At 53.1% G+C, this 21,683-nt stretch overlaps 2 protein-coding genes across 6 annotated transcripts; both read right to left on the bottom strand.

The window, feature by feature from the left end:
* Nucleotides 1–743: 743 nt before the first annotated feature.
* On the bottom strand, nucleotides 744–9,682 carry Dyrk1b (dual specificity tyrosine phosphorylation regulated kinase 1B). Of its 5 annotated transcripts, XM_057761950.1 has the most exons (12): nucleotides 8,437–8,700; nucleotides 7,247–7,410; nucleotides 6,423–6,542; nucleotides 6,142–6,330; nucleotides 5,695–5,842; nucleotides 4,248–4,534; nucleotides 3,544–3,690; nucleotides 3,323–3,463; nucleotides 3,006–3,041; nucleotides 2,726–2,921; nucleotides 2,268–2,368; nucleotides 744–2,184 (listed from the first exon to the last, which is right to left on the bottom strand). In XM_057761950.1, the coding sequence occupies exons 1-12, from the start codon at nucleotides 8,513–8,515 to the stop codon at nucleotides 1,813–1,815; spliced, it is 1,980 nt and encodes a 659-aa protein (XP_057617933.1). In that variant the 5' UTR covers nucleotides 8,516–8,700; the 3' UTR covers nucleotides 744–1,812. The 5 variants fall into 5 exon arrangements, with proteins under 5 accessions (XP_057617933.1, XP_057617932.1, XP_057617935.1 ...); XM_057761949.1 differs by having other exon boundaries at nucleotides 746–2,184; nucleotides 2,726–3,041; nucleotides 8,437–8,699; XM_057761952.1 differs by lacking the exon at nucleotides 3,006–3,041 and having other exon boundaries at nucleotides 746–2,184; nucleotides 8,437–8,699.
* Fbl (fibrillarin) lies at nucleotides 9,656–18,559 on the bottom strand. Its single transcript, XM_057761955.1, has 9 exons — nucleotides 18,454–18,559; nucleotides 13,932–14,114; nucleotides 13,725–13,832; nucleotides 13,546–13,640; nucleotides 12,634–12,804; nucleotides 11,412–11,544; nucleotides 10,378–10,490; nucleotides 9,811–9,956; nucleotides 9,656–9,713 (listed from the first exon to the last, which is right to left on the bottom strand). Exons 1-9 carry the CDS (start codon nucleotides 18,461–18,463, stop codon nucleotides 9,689–9,691), a joined length of 984 nt encoding a protein of 327 aa, XP_057617938.1. The 5' UTR covers nucleotides 18,464–18,559; the 3' UTR covers nucleotides 9,656–9,688.
* Between the last annotated feature and the right edge of the window lie 3,124 nt (nucleotides 18,560–21,683).

Raw genomic sequence — 21,683 nt, 5'->3', positions numbered from 1 at the left:
CTATCTCCTAGTCGTGTGACCCTAGACAAGAAGTAACTTAACTTCCATCTGCCCTCACTATGCCTAAACTCGGAGAGGTCACTGTTCTGGTCTTCTAGGACTGTTCAATCAAAGTCTTTTACTGGGAGGCTGGATGTGTAGAACACTTGCCTAGCATCTGGGGTTCCTTGGGTACCATCCCCGGCACCACACACACATACACACCAAACCAATACTATCAATGGGGCAGGAGACCTCCCTTCCCGGGCCCTCTCTATCTCATCCTTCTACTCAGCCTGTCAACGCAATCGTCTAGAAAGTTCACCTGTCCTTCCCTGACCTCTTCAGCACCGCCCCTGCCCGATTACACCGCGCCCCTGCCCGGTTACACCGCAGACAGCTCTTGCCTAGGGGCCTGCCACAAGCCGCCAGACTCACTGCAGCCTACTAATCATGTTTCAGAAAAACTGGGCTGTACACCTTCCTCTCATTGTGCCTCAGCCCCTTCGAAAAAGTCCAGCTCTCTACATAACCAAAGAGCCCCAATAAATCTTAACCGGCATTCTCAAAAAGATCACTATCACCAGTGACCCACAAACGACCAGGACCTTGCTTACCGCGGCTTCAGCATGTGCCCTCCATTGCCCCGCCCAGGCCCTGCAAAGTAGATTGACAACTTCCAGCACCACCACCCCCGCCCCGCCCCTGCACACTATCCAATCACTACCCCTTCTCCTGACCCGCCAACATCCGGGCCCTAATGCCGAAAGCTCAGCGAACACCAGGCCCCAGCCACGTGCGCAGAGACTTCTGGGCTTTGTAGTTCCCCAAGAAAAGTGAGCAAAGAGCTAGCCTAGCAGAACTCCATCTCCCAGGAGTCACCGCGCCCGCCCATTGTGAGTGCTTAACAGTTTGAACCAGGTGGTTCTTCCAAGACTGACTGGGAGACAGCTGGTTCCAAATTGCCATGAAACAAAAATCACTTACCTGAAAGTCAGGGAGCGTCTTTTTGCCCGAGAATCTCAATATTCTGCAATGACTCCAGAATGGGCTGGACACAGGTGGGGTAAAATCTGTCCCCATGGCCTGTCTGGATAGTACCAAGGAAGGCCCGTGGAGTATACCCAGAGCCTACTGGGTGTCTGCCTGACACAAAAAGCCACTCCTTGGTGGACTCTATGAGAGCCCTGACAGACGAGTGCAGGACATTATTATTTCCAGCAATAGGCCATAAAGGGGCCTTTTATACTGGAAAAGGCAAATGTGGGCCAGGATCGTTGTGTTCAGGATGTGTCTATGGTTCTACAGCCCACCAACTTCCCGCTGCCCCGTGCCTGCACCAAGTATGATGTCCCCAGGAGGGATATACCCACGCCACAAGGCACCCTTTCCCACACAACCTTCCCCACCATGCCTCTGAGGGTCAGGAGAGGGAGCCAAGGCCCTGCAAACGCTCAGGCAGGCATGTGAGAAAGCTCTTTACTGGGGGGTACAGCAAGGAGGAGCAAGGCCATCTCCCCCTACCTGCCCCCACCCCCTCCTAGGGCCCTAGGGTGAGGGGCAATCTCCCCTCTACCGGACCACCACTGTCTTTGGTACAATAAATAGAAAACAAGGGGGGAGAGGGGGCCAAGGGTCCAGTCTTAGTGGGGAGGGTGCGGCCAAAACCCCTCTCCCTTGACCCCCTGCCCTGGGCCCCAATCAGTGCAGGCCTCACCCACCCCAGCTGGGTAGCAGCAAGTCCAGTCAAGGGGAGAGATGAGGATGGGAGCCCAGGGCCCCCAGATGGGGGGGGGGTATGGCTTCAGGAGGGGCCCCAGGGAGGGGGCAGGGTCATGAGCTGGCTGCTGTGCTCTGGGGTACGCCATGGAGGCCCAGGCGAGGCCCCAGAGTGGCAGGGTCATCAGGGGGTGGGAGAGGTGGTCGACCTCCCGTCATCCGAGTCCGGAGGGCTGAGGCAGCCGGGTGCTGGGGGGCAGGTGCTGGATGAGGTGGAGAGCATTCTGGAGGGCTGCCTGCCAGGCTCACATCCATCAGCTCCGGGGGTGGTGGTGATGTTGGTGATGGGGGACGTCCAAGGCATCGGGGTTGGGGGGGTAACTGGGCCCCAGTCCCTGGCAATGTCGAGGCAGAGGTAGGGGCTGGATGTGTCTTGTGGGGCACATCACCCCCTGCCCAGGGGCGCAGAGGCTGGGAGGGTATAACCTGAAAACAAAGGAATGGGAAGTGTTGAGATCCTGGAGCCCCAGGCACCTGCACCCCTCTCCGAGGACTCACAGCTCCAGTACCTGGGGGCTGTTCATCTCACAGTCGGTGATGGGGGGCCCAGGCCCCCCACAATATCGGTAGCGGTAGGCCCTGTTGTCACTGGAGGAGCCACTGGAGCCTCCTGGAAACACCGGGATGGAGAAAAGAGGGCAGAGGTGCTAAGATGTGTGGAGTCTGTTCAACACCTAGACCCCAAGATTGACCTTTGAGACCAGAGTCCTTGTGAAGGCTCTAAAAGCCCAATTTTGAAATCTGGGATCTGAGATTGTGTGGGAGGCTAGCGTCAGTTTTAGGGGCTAAATCCCAAGCCCGGATTCAGAGATTCTGTTGGTCACGCGGGACTGTCCCACCCACCGTCCCACCCACCCCCTTACCCTGGAGCTCAGAATCTGGTAGCTCTAAGGCTCTAGGACAGAGGACCAGTAGTAAGGCTTCCCAGGCTGGGCCCTGAAGCACACATCTGACACTGGGCACCCACCAGAGCTGGAGATGGAACTGGCGGTGCTAGAGGAGGGGCAGGTGTCGAGGCCCGCCGGCGAGGTGGAGGCACTGCTGCCCGCCGGGCCCGTGTTGGTGGCCTCGTCGGCCGTGCGGCGGAAGAAGCCGTGCTGCAGAGCGCCCAGCGGGCTGATGCGGGCGGCGGGCTCATATTCCAGCATGCGCAGCACCAGGTCCTGGAAGCGGAGGTAGTCGGCGGGGCTGTGGCCCGGCTCCCCCGCCCGCCGGCCCCCGGGCCCGCCCGTCTGCACGCCCAGCACCTCCTGCAGCCGCCGTGTCCCGGGGCCCTGGTAATCCTGGCAGGGAGGGGGTGGGAGGGGGGGCAAGAGAGTGGCCGTCAGTGGGCAGGAGGGGCAGGGAGACACACATGGGGAAACTGAGGCACAAGAGAGGAAGAGGAAAAGAGAAGCTAACAAGAGCTGTGGGGTGGGATGGTAATGGGGTGGGCAGGGGAGGAAGGAAAGGACAGACAAGGGGGAAGAGAAAGACAGGGAAAGACACAGGGAGAAGGGGGAGCCCCAAGTGTGAGTGAGGGGCCACCCAAGGAGGGAGAAGTGGCACAGGGCAGGGGCCGCACCTTCCTGAGTTCCTTTGTCCTTCGTAGGGTCCAGCCACCCCCAGGCAGCCGCTCAAAGTACTTGCGAGCCTTGGGTGCCTGTTCCAGCATGGGCGCAGGCGGGATGCCCAGCACCTCGACAATTCTGCTCATCTGGTCCACCTGCGGGCAGGCGGCGGTCAGGGGCGCCGGGTGGCCAGGCTCCACCCCTCCACCTCCAGCACACCCTTCCAGGGGCACACCTCATTGGAGCCGCTGAAGAGGGGCTCTCCGGTGTGCATCTCCACAAGGATGCAGCCCAGGGACCACATGTCGATGGCCAGGTCATAGGGTGTGCCCAGGAGCACCTCGGGTGAGCGGTAGAAGCGGCTCTGGATATACTGGTAGATCTGGGGAAGGGGGCAGTCATCAGGGCACTAGCTCCCCTGCTGGTTTCACTGAATACTCAACTCAAGACAAGCCCCTGCTTGAGAACAGGATGGAGCCTCTAGGCTCTCAGCAAGGCTGCACAAACCAGACACTGTCTTGCTGAGCTTCCAGTCTTCGTTGGCCTGCCGTAACCCTGGCTCCATCCCCAGCTCTGGCCCCTTTTAAGAGAGGCTGGCTATCCCATACTGAATCATACTAACTAGTGTAACTCCTGTCTGCTTACACAAGGCTGCAAGACTTAAAGGTCTTCTACCTGTGACCTGAAGAGCACAAGTAGGCAAAGCAGAGCTCAGGCTCAGATCTCAACTTTACTACTGAGGAGCTGCCTGCCCTTTGGGGTCACCCTCTTTCTTCCTTGCTTGGGTCTCCTCTGCCCCCTTCACCTCTGACTCCCTCCCTCCAGGGGGCCTCCCTATGCCCAATGTCATTTCTCAGATATCAGCTCCCAGGACCAAAACAAAGCCGCAAAATGCCATCCCACCCAAGACACTGGCCCTGCCCAGAGTCAGAGCCGCACCCGCTGGCCAAGCTGGCAGGAGCTGCCAAAGTCCACGATCTTGATGGCACTGCGCTTAGGATTGCAGAGCAGGATGTTCTCAGGCTTGAGGTCGCAGTGGATGATGCTGAGCTCAGGCGTGGCCAGAAAGAGCAGCGCTGTGCAGAGCTGCTGCGCCAGCTTCCGAGTCAGGTTCAGTGAGACACCTCGGAAGTGTGTGTTGCGCAGGAGGTCGTACAGGTTGTAGGACAGCAGCTCAAACACCAGGCACAGATGATTCCGGAACATGAAGTGCCGCTTCAGGTGCACTGTGGGGAACCACAGGCAACAGCTTAGAGACAGGTGACAGGGCAGATGGCCTGGGGCCACTCAGCAACCACCTCTGCTAAACCGCAGTGAGCACGCAGGTGTTTGTGCCCTGGGCTCAGTGGACTGGCAAAGCATGCTAATTCTCCTGAGGCTCTCACACCTCCTGATTTTTACCAAAAGGAAGGTTTCTGCCAGCAGGGAATAGTAAACACGACTGTAATCCCAGCACTTTGTAAACTAAGTCAGAGGATGGTTGAGTTCAGGACCAGCTTGGCACACAGTGCAGCCTGGAATTGTAAATAAAAAACAGAAAAACCCCAAAGGGTGGTATAACTTGGGTTATATTAGCATAGGGCAAGGATGACCAAAGAAGGGTTGGAGCATGTTTGCCTAGCAAGCACAAGGCCCTAGGTTCAAGCTCCAGCACTGCAAAGGGAAAATCAAACGCACTATCACCTTCTAATAGAGCTGCAAAACAATTCCAGGCTTCCTCATTTCACATTATACCACGGAGCCTGGCCTGGTGGTGCAGGCATAGAGACCAAGGTCTTCAGATGCAGAAAGAATGGAAGCTCAAGGCCTGTCCGGATAACTTAGTGAAATTCTGTCTCAAAATAACTTAGTAAAAAGGGGTCTGGAGATGTAGTTCTGGGATGAAGCCCCCGCCTAGTGTGTATGAAGCACTGGGTTTGATCCCTAGGATGGCAAAACAAAACCCCAAGAAGTACCACCACCACCAAGAGCCCAAATGAACAAATGAACCTGCCTTCCTTTTAGCGGTATCTATCTTTGTGGCAAGGGACACTGGTTGTCCTTTTTAGAGTCTATCAGTCCCTTTCCAGAGGAATGGGACACATCTCGAGAGTCAGAGTTCCAGAGACCACTGCTTCTCAAATTATTAATTCTGTTGTGTATAAACTGTCACTTCATGTGCGTGACAGCACTGAGGGCCTCAGTTTCCTATCTCCTTCACCGGCGGGGGTGAGGTAATTCATGTGGAGTGTTGCAACAGTCTGGCCCTTAGTGAGCACTGGATCAACACTGACCACTGCTGATCAGGTAAGCAGAAGAGCAAAGCCATGACCAAAGCATGGCCACTGCGGTGGAGAAGCCCAAAGACCCTTACTGGTGGTATCTCCCACAGGCGCCCTGCACTCACCTATGTAGTACTTCATCTCTGTGTCATGCTGGTTCATCAGCTCCAGCAGCCGCAGCTCAATCTGTGCCTGGTTCAGGAAGGCCTTTTTGTTCTTGATGATCTTGATGGCCACCAGCTCCTGGGTCTGGTGGTCATAGGCTTTCACCACCTGTAGAGACATGGAGAGTTACCCAGGGAGGTGGGACGACCACCAGCCACACCTTTCCAACTAACAACTCACAGCCCAGCGCTCACATCCTTTGTACTGGATACAAAATAACATAGTTCCCTTATGTGGAGTCTTGTTATTTATACTTCTACAGAAACTGAAACAGAGGGATACTAAGTGGCCTGAGAGACTGGCCAAGACAGGACTTGGCAGCAAGTGAACACTGGGGGTAGAGGGAAGGTGGGTAAGGTTAGTAACTGTCTGCATGCAGTCAGTGGATGAGTGGCGGAGTCCCACACCTGGCCAAAGGAGCCTTTGCCAATAAGAGAGTCAATCTCATAGCGCTCTAGCCAGCGCTCGCCACTGCGCACAATGTAGTCGTGGTTGTCGTCGTCGTAACCGTGGTTCAGGACCTTCTTCTCCTTTTTAGTGCTCGAGTCCTGGGGTGGCGCCTGTTGGGCCCGCCGCTTCTTCTTCGCATAGTATACCTGCTCAAGCAACCAGGAAACCGGACCCCTGAGTGATCCCGGCAAGCAGCCAGGCCCCTTTCCAGCACCCAGCAGGGAATCCCATCCCCCACCTCATTGATGTGCTTGTAGGTCTTGATGAGGTCCACTGAGAGCTTGCGCAGCGGGGCTGAGGCTGCGTCCCGGAAGGCCAGGGGTAGTCTCCGAGGCAGTAGCCGCACATCAGGCAATACCTGTGGTGGAGACAGGCAGACACTGAACACAGACCTTCACCTCCAACTTTCAGGGAGAGAACTGTAGGGCCTATCACACATTGGGGTCCCCCAGATATCTGTTCATTGTGTGATGGAGTGAATGATTTACCGCCCACCCAGCCCCTGGTCAGCTTATCTGCTCTCTATATTTTCTTCTGAATCTCAGTGAACACCCTGAATGAGAATGAGAAACTTGGGGTCTTTGCACCTGAGAGCAGTTTGGGGGACCCACGCCATTGATTTCCCTGTAGCTCCATGTCCTCACCCTCAGATGAGTGTCTGTGCCCAGTTCCTAAAGCTCTTGGACCAGGATTAGACTTCTTGGATTTCCCACTATCCTCAGCTCACTTTCCTTCCCATCCCCTTGATTTCCCTTCCAGGTTTTTCACTCCAGACCTCTGGCTCGGTGTGGACACTAAGACCTGTGTTCTGGGCTGTTGTGTGCCAGTGACAGTTCTGAGCCTGACAAATATTAACCACTCCATGAGAGACAGAGGGTCACAGAAAAGCGCAGTGATTTGGTTCCCATAGCAGGAGTTAAGTGTGGACTTTCCACCCTACCTGAAACCCTGCCAGTATCACCAGGTCTGCAGCATCCTCAGAGATCAGGCTGATGTCTGAACCCTTTCATCCCCAGTCTCTTTCGCCCCCCCAGGCAGGTGAGAAGCCAGGTGAATGCCTACCTGTGTGTGTTCCTGGGGCCCCGGAAAGCCAGAGAAGGGACCATGGCCTGGTGGGACGGCCATGGTGGGCTCAGAGGGCCGCAGGGGTGTGAGGCCTGGAGCGGGAGCCCGGCCGGGGGGCGCCTTCTCGCATCCTGCACCTCGGCTGCCACCGCCGCTGAGACCTGAGAGCAGGTAGGAAGTAGGGAGACAACATGGAACAAGAGGGTATGTGGATCAGAGTCAAGCAAAGAGGTGGGATGAAGAACACAGGGCAAGGGGGAGGCACCAGGTAGCAATGCAGAGGGGACAGAAACAAGTGGCGTAGCAGTGTTCCTCAACACATCATCAGTCAAATAAATGAGACAACATAATGACAAAATGTAAAAGGAAAGGGTTAGAGTCACACAGGGGTGGGAGAGAGTGCACACAGGGCCAGGGCAGGAAGGACAGAGAAAGCCCAGTAATTGGGAGAGCAAAAGAGAAGACAGAAACCCTGCAGAGTCTGGGCAGTAGAATTCATTTTTCTTTGAATTTCTGCTGGTGCCCATTTGGAGTTCCTCAGAAAAAGACCCAACCTTCACATGGTCTTCCCTCAACATCAGGGTCTTCTGGGCCACAGTGAGGGCCCCATTTCGAATCGAGTCTAGAGAACTCCAGGATCCCTCACACCATAGCAGTCCTTGTGGAGTGCTCAGCAAAGATCAAGGTTATCTGAGAACTCCTTTATGTGTGAGTGCTATGGGTGTTTCAACCACCAGGGCACACTTTCCCCTGGGACAGCTCCCTAGAGGAGTCTCCCGCACCAGGGACTCCTTTCCCACTAGGACTTTCCCATAACCCAAGACCCCTACTCCTAGGAAAACACGAGGGAGATGTTCGTTCTCGACAGTTTAAGAGTCACTGTCTTTTTCTCCCTTACACTGGGATCCTTGCTATCCCCTTTATCAGATATTTCTAAACCGGGTCATTCGGCAATTGAGCCTGTTCCTAGAAGGGCCCAACAGCCAAATCCCTAAATAACACACAAGACGTCGCTCCCTGAAAGTGTCCTCCAGAACAAAGTCTTCTCCCTAAGAGCCTTCCCCCGTCAGATCCCTTCTACCCTATGACTCGCTACTCCAGGTCCCCTTTACTGGGGCTTCACCGACAAACAACCTCTTCCCCGGCCCTCCCACACTAGGACCGACTCTCCCAGCTCCCACCCCTACCCGGGTCAGGGCTGGCGCTGGGCCCACGGGGGGCTGGGGAGCGATGGGGCCCCCAGTGCGGTGGGCGAACGGCCAGCATGGCGGTGGTGGCGGCGGTGATGAGAAGGTGGCCGCCTGTCCCCGGCCTGGCCAGTCCCGCGGCGGTGAGGGCAAGCGGGACAGGCGGCCTGGTGGGTGACAACAGCAGCCGCCGCCACCGCCGCCAGTGGGGCGGGGAGAGGAGGGGACGAGGGTCAGATCGGGGCACGCGGGGGAAGGGGGACAGCAGGTGGACGGGGGAGGGGCGGGTTAACCCTCGCCCTACGGCCCAGCCCCGCCCCGCGTGGCCACCCGCCCCCAGGGACCCTGGCGTCCCGCCCCCCACCCGGCAAGCCCGCCCCGGCCGGTGGAGTCCCGGCGGGCGGGGCCCAACTGAGTTCGGCAGGCCGCACCTCCCATGGCAACAACCACGCCATTGGTTGTTGCCGCCAAGAGTTTAGCCAATCAGCACTCAGGGCAGCTGTTGCTAGGCGACAGTGAAGCGACCAGCGCAGCCGAGCCCAAACAAAGGGCGGGAGTGGGGCCGGGCTGCCCCCTCCCAGACTCCCTCTCAAGACGGCTCCCTCGGGCTGGGCCCCTTCCAGAAATCCGGCCGTAAATAGCCGGGCTCCGCTGCACTGGCCCGAAGCCCCCTCCTTTCCCTTGCTAAGTCTCGCGGGGATGGGCAGGGCGGATCCCCGTCTGCCCCCCACCCAAGCGTGCCACCCCGCCCCACCCGTCGCCGCACCGTTACCTGAGGGCGTGGGTAAGGGGACTCAAACTGCCCGGGGAGCCCGAGCTCAGACCTGCCCACTCGCTGAGGGTGTCCGGTGGACGCGGCAAGCCAGGGCCCCGATTACCCAGTAATGCAACCAGCAAAATGGCGACCACAACAAACCGGCCCCCCTGTCCCGGCTCCGCCCCCACACTGCTCACGTGACTTAGGAGAGCACTGTGCGCCTGCGCCTTCAGAGCGCTGAGCCGCGCACATGCGTAGCAGGTATCAATGGAGCATGCACCATGTGACCGGATGAAACTTTCCAAGGCACCCCCCCACAAGCGCACACAAAGTTGGTCAAGGGCGCATGCGTCTTTTGGCCACTGAGCAAACAGTACCAGACAGGGGAGACAGATGAGTCTTTTAATAGAAACAAAACAAAACAAAACAAAAAAAAACAACAACACGTGCAACAGTAGCAACACACACTTCTTCGAATCCAGACAGCTCCGAGTTTCAGTTCTTCACCTTGGGAGGTGGCCTGTGAGGAAATCAGAGGGGGTCCAGCTGTCAACATTTTCGGCTCCCAAGGCCCAGGGAGCTCAGGCTGCAAGGGAGAAGTCTAGTCTGGTACTTACCTGTACACACCTACAACCACAGCGTGGTCCCGTTCGTAGGGCTCAAGTGTCAGCTGCTCCTGGGGCTTCATATTCTCCTGCTGCATCTTCTTCACTTCAGAGGCAAACACAGCTTCTGCTGAGGCTGTAGAGTCAATGCAGTTCGCCTACAGAGAGAGGAGAAAGGACGAGGTTAGAGATTTGGAGACCCAGGGCTGGGCAATTATAAAACTCCATTACAGAAATTTTAATTTGGCTTGGACTGGAAAGGATGTCCCACTTATCTAAGGCAGTGTTTTAACTCCGGAATTTTCTTCCATGTCCTGGTAACAGTAGAACAAATGCCGCAAGAGGCTAATTTTGAACACGGTGAAGAAATACAATGTTTCTAAAAATGCACTTTGTACTTATTTTCTCTGTACCAGAAATCTGTTCTAAGCACTTCACATATATCAATCTTTGCTTCAAACCTTAAAGAGGGTTGATTAATAAACGAAGAAACGGAGTCTCGTAGGCTAAGTAGCATGCTCAGACACAGAGATCAAGCACCCACTGTTGCTGCCCCAACTTACATTCCAAGCCTCATACCTTAATGGAGATCACAAAGTGTCCTCCATTCCTCAGAAAGGTGTGGGCATTCAGGGCCACAATGCGGGTTTGGTCTGGCTGTGCCACATCGGCAAAGATCACATCCACCATGGCTAAGGAACAAGGGACAGCAGTTACCAAGTAGAAGCCATCAGAGAGCTACCCAGAGCCTCCCAATATGGGGCCTGTGCTCCATCACCACCAGGTTCCTGGGAGTCTCCTGCCTCCAGTCTCACTCCCCACCACACACCCTCCCTCCAAAGCACCCCAAAGGTGGGGCCAGAACCCAGACACATCACTCATCCACTCCTCTTGTAAAGCATGGTTGCCACCTACTCTGTGGCCAGCCCTGGGCTGGGCGTAGGGGACACAGAGACGAGTCAGACCCTGCCCTCGAGATGCTCCCGGGTCTGGGGGGAGACAGACATGTCATCAAAAAGACAAGTAAAGGTGAGCAGTTAAAGGCAAGACGTGGGCAGGGCTGTCAAATGAGGAAAGGACCAGAGAAGGGGCCAAGTGAACCGAGAAAATGCAAAGAAAAAAAGGAGGGGGGAAAACCACTCCCCCCAAAACCCAATCAAACCAAAACAAAAAAGTGCAATGAAAAGGCAATGTTTTTAGGCAGTATGATTTAAACACGAACACATAAACAAAGTGATGGAATGAAAATATCTTTAAGGATTTGGAAAAGCAGATGGTTAAGTATCGAGTACCTTCGGGGGAATTTAAGAGGCTTTCCATTTTTATACTACACCTTTGAGGTTTTTTCTTTTTTTTAAAAAAGCCATTGGGTCATACTTGCCGTGCTCAGGGCTGGAATGTCATCAGATAATATAAAGAAAGGCAGAATACAGGGCAGTGTAAAAAGGCATCAAGTGTCGGGGGGATCAGAAGTATATGGGGCTCAGGGAGGGAGAGCAGAGATGACCAGCACAATCTTCACCTGCAGCTCCTCACTCTAACTCCACTGGCCTCTTCCGGGAAATATGCAGTGGCTTATCCTACCTTCCCTGGGACACCCCCAGGCCCCTCACCGATAAGCATGCGGTATTTGTGTGGGTGTCGGGCATCTTCAATCACAGGAATAATGTTGGTCCTCTTCTTGGCCAAGTTGATGAGGTCACGGCCAGAACGGTGGGAGAACTCAACTGCATAGACCAGACCATCCTAAAATAAACCAACAGTGATGAGCACACACTTGTTCTCCATTACGGGCTCATGCGCCACTTGTAGCAGGCCCTCAGACCCTCATCACTAAGTCCGTGGTCCAGATGAGAAAATGGGCCTGGAGATGAGTCTCCTGCCATGGTTATCCACAACCAATAAAGTTACAAGATCCTAATTTATCTGATTCAAGAGCCCAGGCTCCCAACACAGGCTAAAGTCCAGGGCAGAGGACAGAGCCAAGGCATTTGCAATGGGCCAGCACTCACAGCAAACATACAATTTTCCAAACAACCTTATTCTCCATAGTGCTCACCCCTGGCTCAGAGAGCTCAGTGTCTCACTGAAGCCATACACTATTCAATACCAAAAGAAGTCTGAGTTTTGTTGCGGTTTAGATTTAGACAAGGTCTAACTATGTCGCTTAGGCTAGGACTACAACAGTGTGTGCTTTCACCCACCAAATTAAAGAGTCCGTAATTCAGCCAACAGCAAGAGGCTGTGAAGTGGGACATCCAAGAGGCAGGTGCTCTCTGCACTGCCATCACCACAGAAAACACATGCCCACCAGTAGAAACCAAGGGCTGCAGATGTAGGCATATCTGCCTAGCATCCAAGAGGCCCTGGGGTCAATCCCAATATGGGGGGTTGGGGAGAGAACAAACTAGGTTTGGGGGCCATGAGTATTTTGTGTCTATGTATGTAGAAGCCAGATGACAATGTAGGTGTTATTCTCCAGGAACTCCTCCCACCCTATTTCTAAGAGAAGGTCTCTCACTGGTATAGAGCTTATCCATTGACGGCAGCCGATGACCAGCAAGCTCCACAGCTGCTGCTGCCCCAGTGCTGTTATTACAGGGGTATACATACCACCACACTTTTACATGAATTTCGAGGATCAAAATCAGGTCCTCATGCGCGTGTGATAAGCACTTTAGTGACTAAGCTACCCTTCCAGTCCTGGGACATCAATTTTTCAAGTGGGCAACCAAAATAGTTTGGTATCTATGTTCCCAGCTCTGGGTGATTTTAACACAGTGCAGGTAAACAGCCAGGCTCGGCTCCCTCCATCTCCACCCTCTATCCACTCACCGGGCCAACGATGTCAGAGACGTGAGAGACGGTGGTGCCTGAGGCTGCCCCAAGGTAGAGCACCTTGGCCCCTGGCTTGATGTGGATCTGGTCTACGCCACCCAGGATTGCTGCTGCCAGCTTGGAACGGAAGGGGTTCCAGGCTCGATATTCAATTTTGTCATCTCCCTCCTGACCCAGGAGAGATGGGAACACAAGTCAGTGCTGGGTTCCTGTGCAGGATACCATCCCATAACCCTAGGGCCCTCAAAAGAAATGTTGCAGCCCAATCACTGTATAAGAACCAAAAGCAGATGTACAATAGAGACAAGAACAGAACACAGACAATAAACACAGAGGTGACAGAAAGACCTGGGCACTAAGCATTACTTCCTGCCCTAGCTGTTTCAGGTGTTGGAGATAACCTTGAATAGGACATGGATCCTGCCCCAGCAGTAAGTACCCACTGAACTAACACACAAACTGCCTCAGGAGACGGTGACAGGCTAGAGAGACCAAGCCAGGAGAGAGGATGGCAAACTAGAATGGACCAGGAAGGGCTGGGGATGTTTGAACTAGACCTAGAAGTGAGCAGGTAGGCCTCTGGCCGGCCATAGAGAAGAGGACGTACGAGAACCACGGCTGGGGCTGTGAGGATACGAGTCCTGTCAGGACCAGGAGGTCCTGACTAGAGACAGAAGATAGGGGCCGGTACAGTATGGAGCTGGGGAACAATGGGCCAGGCCAGGGAACTGAAGAACTGCAGGCTATGGAGGGCGGGGAATCTCAAGGCGCATGGAGCAGTGTGCATGGCCTAACTTATGCACTAACACCCTAGCTCCCCACTGTCACAAGTAGGACACAACAGCAGGACTGAACTGCAGGTGGCACCATCAGCTGGGCTGATACTTAGGACAAGGGTTTAGAACTCACTGAAATAGAGACTCTCTTCTCCCCATACACAGACTCTCCAGGGACCAGATTCTTTGTGACAAGGGCATCCTCCTTTCCGCGACAGATAAAGACGCCTGGGGAAGGTAGCAGAGACTCAGAATGCGGCCATGGTCCACTTGTAGCTGCAGCTGCCGCCCTGCCCTGCGCACCACACTCACCTTCATGCCGATGTGGTTCCACCATCACATTCTTCCCTGACTGGTTTCCTCTCTTGCCTCCCCGGCCACCACCTCGACCCCGGCCGCCCCCAGACTGGAAGCCTCCACCTGCAAGAGAAAGCTGCAGGTGGAGAGGGAGGTCCCTTCTCTCCCCCTCCCTGCACCCTCCAGGAGCCTGCTCCACCTCCCCATGTCAACCTCACTCACCTCGTCCACCTCCTCCTCCACCTCCTCGTCCCCTGAAGCCTCCACCTCCACCTCGACCTCGGCCTCCACCAAAGCCTCCTCGACCTCCGCCAAAGCCTCCTCGTCCGCCTCGTCCTCCTCTACCACCTCTGTCACCACCAAAGCCTCCTCTGCCACCAAAGCCACCCCCACGGGGGCTGAAACCTGCAGTAGAAACAAAAACAGGGAAATGAAGGTTAAGACGTTTAACCTAACTTACCCGGCAGTTCTACAGAAGTGAGACATCAGCAAAGCACATGGCTGTAAGCTCCCGGAGGAAATGTCCACTGCAGCCAACAATGCACACCAAGGCCACCCAATGTCCCACCAGCAGAATGGACACATAAACCAAGTAACAGTAATCAATAATGAAAATGATCTTCAGTTGTGCAGCACAGATGAACAAACCAGACCCTCCCAAAAGCAGAGAAACAAATTCCTATACAACTACACCCAACGACACACACTGCTCTTCTAAAATAGGGTATCAAGAACCCCAGGCTGGCCTTGAAGTCACCATGTAGCTGCTGATCCTCCTGCTGCCACCTCCCAAGTGCTGGGTTTACAGGTGTGCACCCCTGGACCGGGCACCTTATCTATCCTTATGAAGCATACCAGCAAGGGACCACTAAAAGCAAAACATGCCACAGATGATCTAACGGGATAGGGTTGAGAAAGAATGCAGACATTCTGGGCTTCTTGGTGGACAGCCTTAGTATCGGTGAGCCCTGCACATGTGCTGAGTGCAACGGGACCTCCTGTGCCCTCCCAGCATCTTCCCATGAGTCTTCGTGCATATGGTGTGTGTGTGTGGGGAAGCTCCAGCTCCTAATCTGATGCTCAGTTTCTCCCTTCTTTCAAGATTGTAACATTCCTGGGGAGGGGGGTGTTAAAAAAATCCCCAAATTTAAGGATGGGCAATGGCCTAGATGGGCAGATTAGAGCTCATCAGAAATCAGGCACGGGAGCATAGATCTGTGATTCCCGTACCCCAGGAGGCAGAGACAGAGACTCTAGCCTCCTCCCTTCTCCCTGATCAACACACACACACACACACACACACACACACACACACACACAAAACCCCCCAAAAAAACAAACCAGCTCCAGGGTGAAGCGGCAAACATGGGACTAACAGGTGTCTGATGCTGTTGCTGTGTTTGCTATTTCCCTTTTCTATGATGGAAACTTTTGAGTACTATGGGCAGGGGCACAAGAGTTGATCTGAAAACATAGTTTGAGATTAGTGTTGGCTTAAAACTATCTTACTTGATCTAAGATGTCAGATATAAATCTGCTTACGTTTTGTCACTGTGCCTTGAGACTACACCTATCACCAGCTTCAAACAATTTTTTTGTTGTTTTTTGAGACAAAGTCTCACTACATATCCCTGACTAACCTGGAGTGATGTACACCAGGCTGGCTTCAAACTCAAGAGATCCACCTGTCTCTGCTTCCTAAGTGCTGGGATTAAAGGAGTGTACCATCCTGAGAGTATTTTTAATGGTATTAAAAACAAACAAACAAACAAACAAAAAAACCAAGAAACAAAAAACAAACCTTTGCTGATTCTCTTCTTACTTTTTGCTCTCTTTATATGACACTTAAGGGGCTAGATACTGTAGCTCTAATGTGTCAGGCCAGAGTTCAACTCCCCAGAATTCACAGCAATAAAATACCTTGAAACTTGGTATCTATTCCTAATTTACTTTATTTTTTTGAGGGGGGGGGTTTCCTCTGGGTAACAGCTGGCTGTCCTGGAATTCCCTTTGTAGAACATGCTGGCCTCAAACTTACAAAGATCCACCTGCCTCTGAGTGCTGGAATTAAAGCTGTGCACCACTACCGCTAGGCCCTAATTTAATTTTTCAAGTTGTTAACAGTTTCCTCTTCAAAACTCTCAAACAATCCCAAGCCTTACACGAGATCCCATCCCGCTGCTTCCAACCTCCCACTTCACAATCCACAATAAACTCAGAATTCTTCTCTTTACAAAGAATCTCCGAGCCAGATGGTGATGCACACCTTTAATACCAGCACTCTGGAGGCAGAGGCAGGCGTATCTCTGTGAGTTCGAGGCCAGCCTCATCTACAGAGTGAGTTCCTGGATAGCCAGGGAGACACAGCGAAACTCTGTCTTGAAAAACCAAAACCAAAAATAAATAAAATCTGGGAAGGGCATTTTTTTAAAGAAGTTTCTCACAAGACCATAATGTATAGACCCAAACCATCATGCTGAAGACACGCCCCCGGGCCCTACTCAACAGCCAGCTTTGAAATCTCTCACATGAGCTGTTCCCACTTTCCAGCTCCTGCAAACAGGGCTGTGCCCATGCTACTTGGGTTTCTGATGAGATGATGCTGACGCTACCTTGTTTTCTCGTCATATTGCATTGGATACTGCCTGGCACTCTCACTGGCCGTTACAAGTTCCAAATGCACAATTCACAATTATTCTGGTTACCACAACATCCCAGCACCCTGTACAACATGAAGCTCAATAAACACCAGCAAGGCTCTGGTATATCCCCAGCTCTGCTGATGCAAGTCTCTAGGTCCCTCTTCACAGAGAAACCACTGGAAAACCACCCTGTTCATTCAAGAGTGGATGGTGAAGGGGGAGTTCTGGTTCCTCCTCTCCCAGCTCATCCAGGAGGACAGCTATGCCACTGTCATTCAGGACCCTAATGGAGGGAAGGTGCATGGGAGTCTGTTGTAAAATCAGGTGACTTTGTACCCACAAAAGTACTTAGAAGAGAAGCCACCCACCAGGGCCTGACAGAACAGAGGCCTGGTAAGTTGTGGGAATCTTCATGGGGAGCAGTGGGCCAGGGTCAACTCTCAGTCCCAGATACTCAACTTGTATCTTGGTCTATTTCAGGTCCTGGAGTTTTTAGGGAAAGGAACAGAAAGGACTCATTACTCAGAAAGACTCCAAGTCCATATATAGTCCGCTGTTTTAGAATCTGCTTCCCTCCAGTAGCCCTCCCACCTCAGAACTCCAGCCTGGTGAGGGATCCCAGGCCTACAACCCCACTGCTGGGGAGAGTGAAGCAGAAGGCTGAGTGTGTGGAGAGCCCGGGCTATACCAGATCCCATTTCCAAACAACGAAGGACCTTGTTAGAAGACAGCATACCTCTGCTTCAAAACCTCCCCCGGAGCCGGGCGGTGGTGGCGCACGCCTTTAATCCCAGCACTTGGGAGGCAGAGGCAGGTGGATCTCTGTGAGTTCGAGACCAGCCTGGTCTACAGAGCTAGTTCCAGGACAGCCAGGGCTGTTACACAGAGAAACCCTGTCTCAAAGAACCAAAAACCAACCAAACAAAAACAACTCCCCCAAAGCTGCTTCTGCCGCTCAAGGCTCAAACTGTCAACGCAGAGTCCACGGCTAGAAATTTTTACAACTTTTCATTCTATCATTTGCCAGAGCAAGGCTGGAGGAGCACAGACCACAGAACGGCAATCCCTCCACCCTACTTCACCAGACTCCCAGACATTCCACAGGTCTGGGACCAGGAGCATGGGTGATTATCCCCTGCAGCGGCTCTCATCTGTCCACAGGAACATGTGTGCACACATCAGACAAAAGCCTGCAGTAGTGAAAACTGATCCTTGGGCAACGGTGATAAGCTCACGTTATCATTACCGTAGCACAGACTGGTGTCAAGCCTCAGCTTCCCGAGTACCGGAATTGACGAGCATTGCTATAGCCCCGAGTAACATTTTACCAAAAAACTCCCTTATCCAGTAAGAATCCACGAAAGAAAAATCAGACCTTCATCATCATCCACCTTGTAGTGGATTCATCAGAAAAAGGCGGGAAATAAGTGAATATATTTTTGTCGGGCTAGGTGGCACACGCCTTTAATACCAGCACTCGGGAGGCAGAGAGGTGGTGGAGCTCTGAGGTCGAGCCAACCTGGTCTACAGAGAGTTCTAGGCCAGCCAGAGGCACATGTTGAGACGCTGTCTCAAAAGTTAAACCAAAACCAACCCACTCCACTAAGGCCGGGCTTGTAACGTTTCTCACCACAGAGCAGGTACACTCAAGTCCCCAGATCGTCGACTCCAGCAAGTCTAGGACCCCGCCCCTCCCGGAAGCGCGGCGATCGAGACCCTCACACCTCACCGACCCGGAGGTCCTCATCCCCACCCTCTCCCGCCTTCCCGGGGAAGCTGGGCTGGGGATCAAGATAGTGGTGCCGGCAGGTGACAGTGGGTGACAGGGAAGGCTTGAAGTGGGGAGAAGGGCCCCTGGCCTCAGGCCCGGAGCCGTTCCATTTGAAACCCAAGCCAGATCCCCCGAAGCCACGCGCAGAGAGCGACCCGAACCCTAGCTCTGGGCTGGGGTCAGGAGGGCCGCGCCGGCAGGCCGGGAGCCGCGAGCCTGTAGGCCTGTCTCTGGGAGCCGAACCACCGGCCACATTCCCCGGGTCCCGAGCAGCCGCGGTGCCCGCCCGCCGCTCCTGGAGCCCCGCTCCTGCCCGTGCCGCAGTCTCTACCTGGCTTCATCACTGCGTTCTGGTCGCGCGGCTCCGGCAATCAGCAGCTTCCCTCACTCCACGAGTCTCAGGCTTTCGCACGTGGAAAGGAGCGCATGCGCGCGACGACGTAGGGCGCGTGACGGAAGGACGTAGCCCCACCCCTTACACGCGCCCTCCCCCGGAAGGAATTGGGCGGGAATTCTGGAGACTGTGGACTCCTCCTTGTTGCTTCGCTTCTCTTTCCCAGAGCGCTAAATTCAATCGCAAACCCGCTGCGGCTTTCCCCCTCACTAGCATTCCAAGAATAAAAGGTTGTACTCAAACTGTGCTTTTTAATTTTTTCGAAGATTTATTTATTTTTATTTTATCCTTAGAAGTGTTTTGCCCGCAAGCATGTCTGTGCACCACGCTCATGCAGTGCTCGCAGAGATCAGAAGAGGGCGTCGGATCCGCTGGAACTGGAGTTACAGGCAGTTGTGAGCTGCCAGGTGGGTGTGGGACCCGAACCTACATCTTCTGCAAGAGCAATATGTACTCCTCACAGCTGAACTATCTCCAGCACAGCCTGTTTCTTGTTTTTCTGTTGTTGATGTTTGTATTTTGAGACAGGGTTTTGCAGTGCGGCCCAGGCTGGCCCGGAACTGGGGATCTCTACTGTCTCCAGGTTGTACCTCACTTTTCCTGTCTCTTCCCTTTGTACTCTAAAAGCCCTCCTTCACTCACTTGCCCCAAGAACAGGCACCTCATTGCTTCTGTTCCCTACCGCTGGCCAGTTTCTGGGAATCTTCAGTCACCCTAATGTTGCCGCAGCTGCCTCTGAGGCCACTGCCCCGCTGTCAGTGCCCTTACTACTTCTGGTTTGCAGTTGGCTCTGCGGTCTGTCCCTCGTCTTCAAGTCCTGGATTCTTTCCACCCCACCGATAACGATCAAAATCAAAGACGGAGTTGCATAAGGTCCGAGATTAATATTGCTCCACCAGGGGGCAGCACAGGAACGACCTGCTCTCCAGGAAAAGCGTCCCAACAGCTATGTCACACAGCACAGCCTTCCAGGGAACCGAAAAGACCGTTTGCACACATCACAGACTTTTTTGTTGGGTTATCGGGGAAAGAGTTTACCCTCTGGCCTAGATGAAGTGGCCGCTAAGGTTTACAGGGGCTTCTGATGGTAAAAAGCCCATGTAAATAAGCAATAGTCAGGGCTGGAAGAGTGCCTCCGAGCAGGAACTGTCTTTCAGAATTAAGTGGTTGTAGCAGTCTGACTTGGATGGTTGTTATTCATTAAAAGCTGCCAAGTACCAGGGAAAGGCTGATTGTCATGGTGACAAATCACCTAGCCTTCAACACCCTTTTGTGTTTTTTTTTCTTTTTTTAAGACAAATTAAAGTGGATTCTTAACATGAAATCCTATCATAGACACTGACGATGCTTAAACTTACACACACACACACACACACACACACACACACACACACACTGCATGGGCTCTCTGCCTTGCTGTCTTGACATAGGGCCTCTTCACTGGCTCCGAGGACCAGGAAGCCTCTAGTTTCACCACTGCCTCCCCGGTCTCGGGCTTCCAGGCACACAGATGACCCTCAGTTTTGCTTTTGTTTTGTTTGTTTGTTTGTTTGTTTGTTTACATGGGTGCTGGAATTTGAACCCAAGTCCTCATCCTTTCTCAACAAGATCTCTTACCTGCCCAAGCTCCTAGTGTTTCTAATTATTTAATTTAAAATCATTATTGATAAACAGGTCACATAGTATAATTTTCCCATTTATACAATTCAATGACTCTTCGTGTGGCGTATTCATAGGAATTTCAAAACACTTGGCAATTCCAACATGCCTAAAACGTGTTGTGCTCATATTCAGCCCTTTAGCCTCTTCTCCGTTGTGTTCCTGATGCTCCTCCTGCTTCCGTCTCCTTTTTGGTGTGACCCGTGTGCAGGTAGCCACAGCTTCTGTGTGTTGTCACGTGCCATGGTCACAGCATGTCCAGGAGACAGCATTTCACAGTGTTCTTCACCGTCATCCAGCTCTTAGGATCTTTCCAGTCCTCTTCCTCAGCGTTGCCTGAGCCTTGATTAGGAATGAACACTCCTCGGTCACTCACTCTCGGCACATATGAGTGACTTCTGAGTCCACTCACGAGTCACGGCAATACTATCAGCACTGCAGATGGATGAGAGGGCAGCACAAATCCTTAGAAGGCAGTTTTTGATGTCCACTTAGCCCAACAGTAGTAGACCCCACCCTGCCTCTTTCAGAGTCTGCCATCTCCCCAGCCTTGGACTTTTAATAAGGCTCACAGTGCTAGGCATGAATTCCTTCCTGTGGAGCAAGCTGTAGAGCCAATCAAACAGTGGTTAGCTGCCCCCCAAACAGTCATGCTACTGTTGTGCCAATGGGCATAGCTTGCCTCATCAGTTGGTCTGGTGTAGTAGGAGCTAAGGGCTGTGTTCCGCCGCCCGGCTCCTGGCCACCGGCTAGCTTTATACCCGAAATAACAACACACAAATTGTATTCATTTAAACACTGCTTGGCCCATTAGTTCTAGCCTCTTAATGGCTAACTCTCACATCTTGTCTAACCCATATTTAGTAATCTGTGTAGCACCAGTCTTACCGGGAAAGATTCAGCATGTCTGACCTGGCGGTTTGCTTCATCACGATTGCCCTGGAGAAGAGCGGCATGGCGTCTGAGCTCACTTCCCTTCTTCCCAGCATTCTGTTCTGTCTACTCCACCCACCTATGTTCTGACCTATCGGGCCAAGCAGTTTTCTTTATTAATTAACCAATGATCTTCCCACATCAGTCTGGTAATAGGCAGGACCCACAGTTGGGTAAAACAGTTGGTGACTTTTCTGCCCCAGCAGGCTACAGAGCACATTCTGGTACCATTAAACTAGCTAGCCAGCAGGGAGGAAGCTTCCAGTTCAGTTTCAGCTTGATCTATTTGTATTCTGCAACCTAAGTATGTGGTGCCTTCAGCAATATGAATCTACCATCTAGTTTTGGTGGACAACCACGAGAAACGGCCGTGGCCTGTATTGTTTGGAGGGACTCCCTGATGAAAGACTCATTGGCATTTTATGGTTGGCACTGAGATTTTCATTTAGTGACTTTGGCTTCTAGGAGTATGCAGACACGTCAATTCATGTTTTTAGTTTTTATAAATAATGTTTTCAGTTAATGTTCATGTTTTTGGTTAATCATTCCTCATACCCCATCTTTTCCCCGTCCCC

This window comes from Chionomys nivalis, chromosome 2, assembly GCF_950005125.1.
Source record: "Chionomys nivalis chromosome 2, mChiNiv1.1, whole genome shotgun sequence".
NCBI classification, from domain to species: Eukaryota; Metazoa; Chordata; class Mammalia; order Rodentia; family Cricetidae; genus Chionomys; species Chionomys nivalis.
This window is presented reverse-complemented; position numbering and strand designations above follow the sequence as displayed.

Bases quoted from the DNA above. Each gene is read 5' to 3' on its own strand.
- Dyrk1b (XM_057761949.1), bottom strand. From the start codon at position 8,515: ATGCTGGCCGTTCGCCCACCGCACTGGGGGCCCCATCGCTCCCCAGCC. The intron at 4,535-5,694 runs GTGAGTGCAGGG...GGTTCCCCACAG, and splicing joins AGAGATGAAGTACTACATAG to TGCACCTGAAGCGGCACTTC. The intron at 2,369-2,725 runs GTGGGTGCCCAG...CGGTGTTTCCAG, and splicing joins CAGTTCCATCTCCAGCTCTG to GAGGCTCCAGTGGCTCCTCC.
- Fbl (XM_057761955.1), bottom strand. The intron at 13,641-13,724 runs GTGAGTGTGGTG...TACCTTCCCCAG, and splicing joins GGAACCACATCGGCATGAAG to GCGTCTTTATCTGTCGCGGA. The intron at 11,545-12,633 runs GTGAGTGGATAG...GGTTTATTTTAG, and splicing joins TCTCTGACATCGTTGGCCCG to GATGGTCTGGTCTATGCAGT.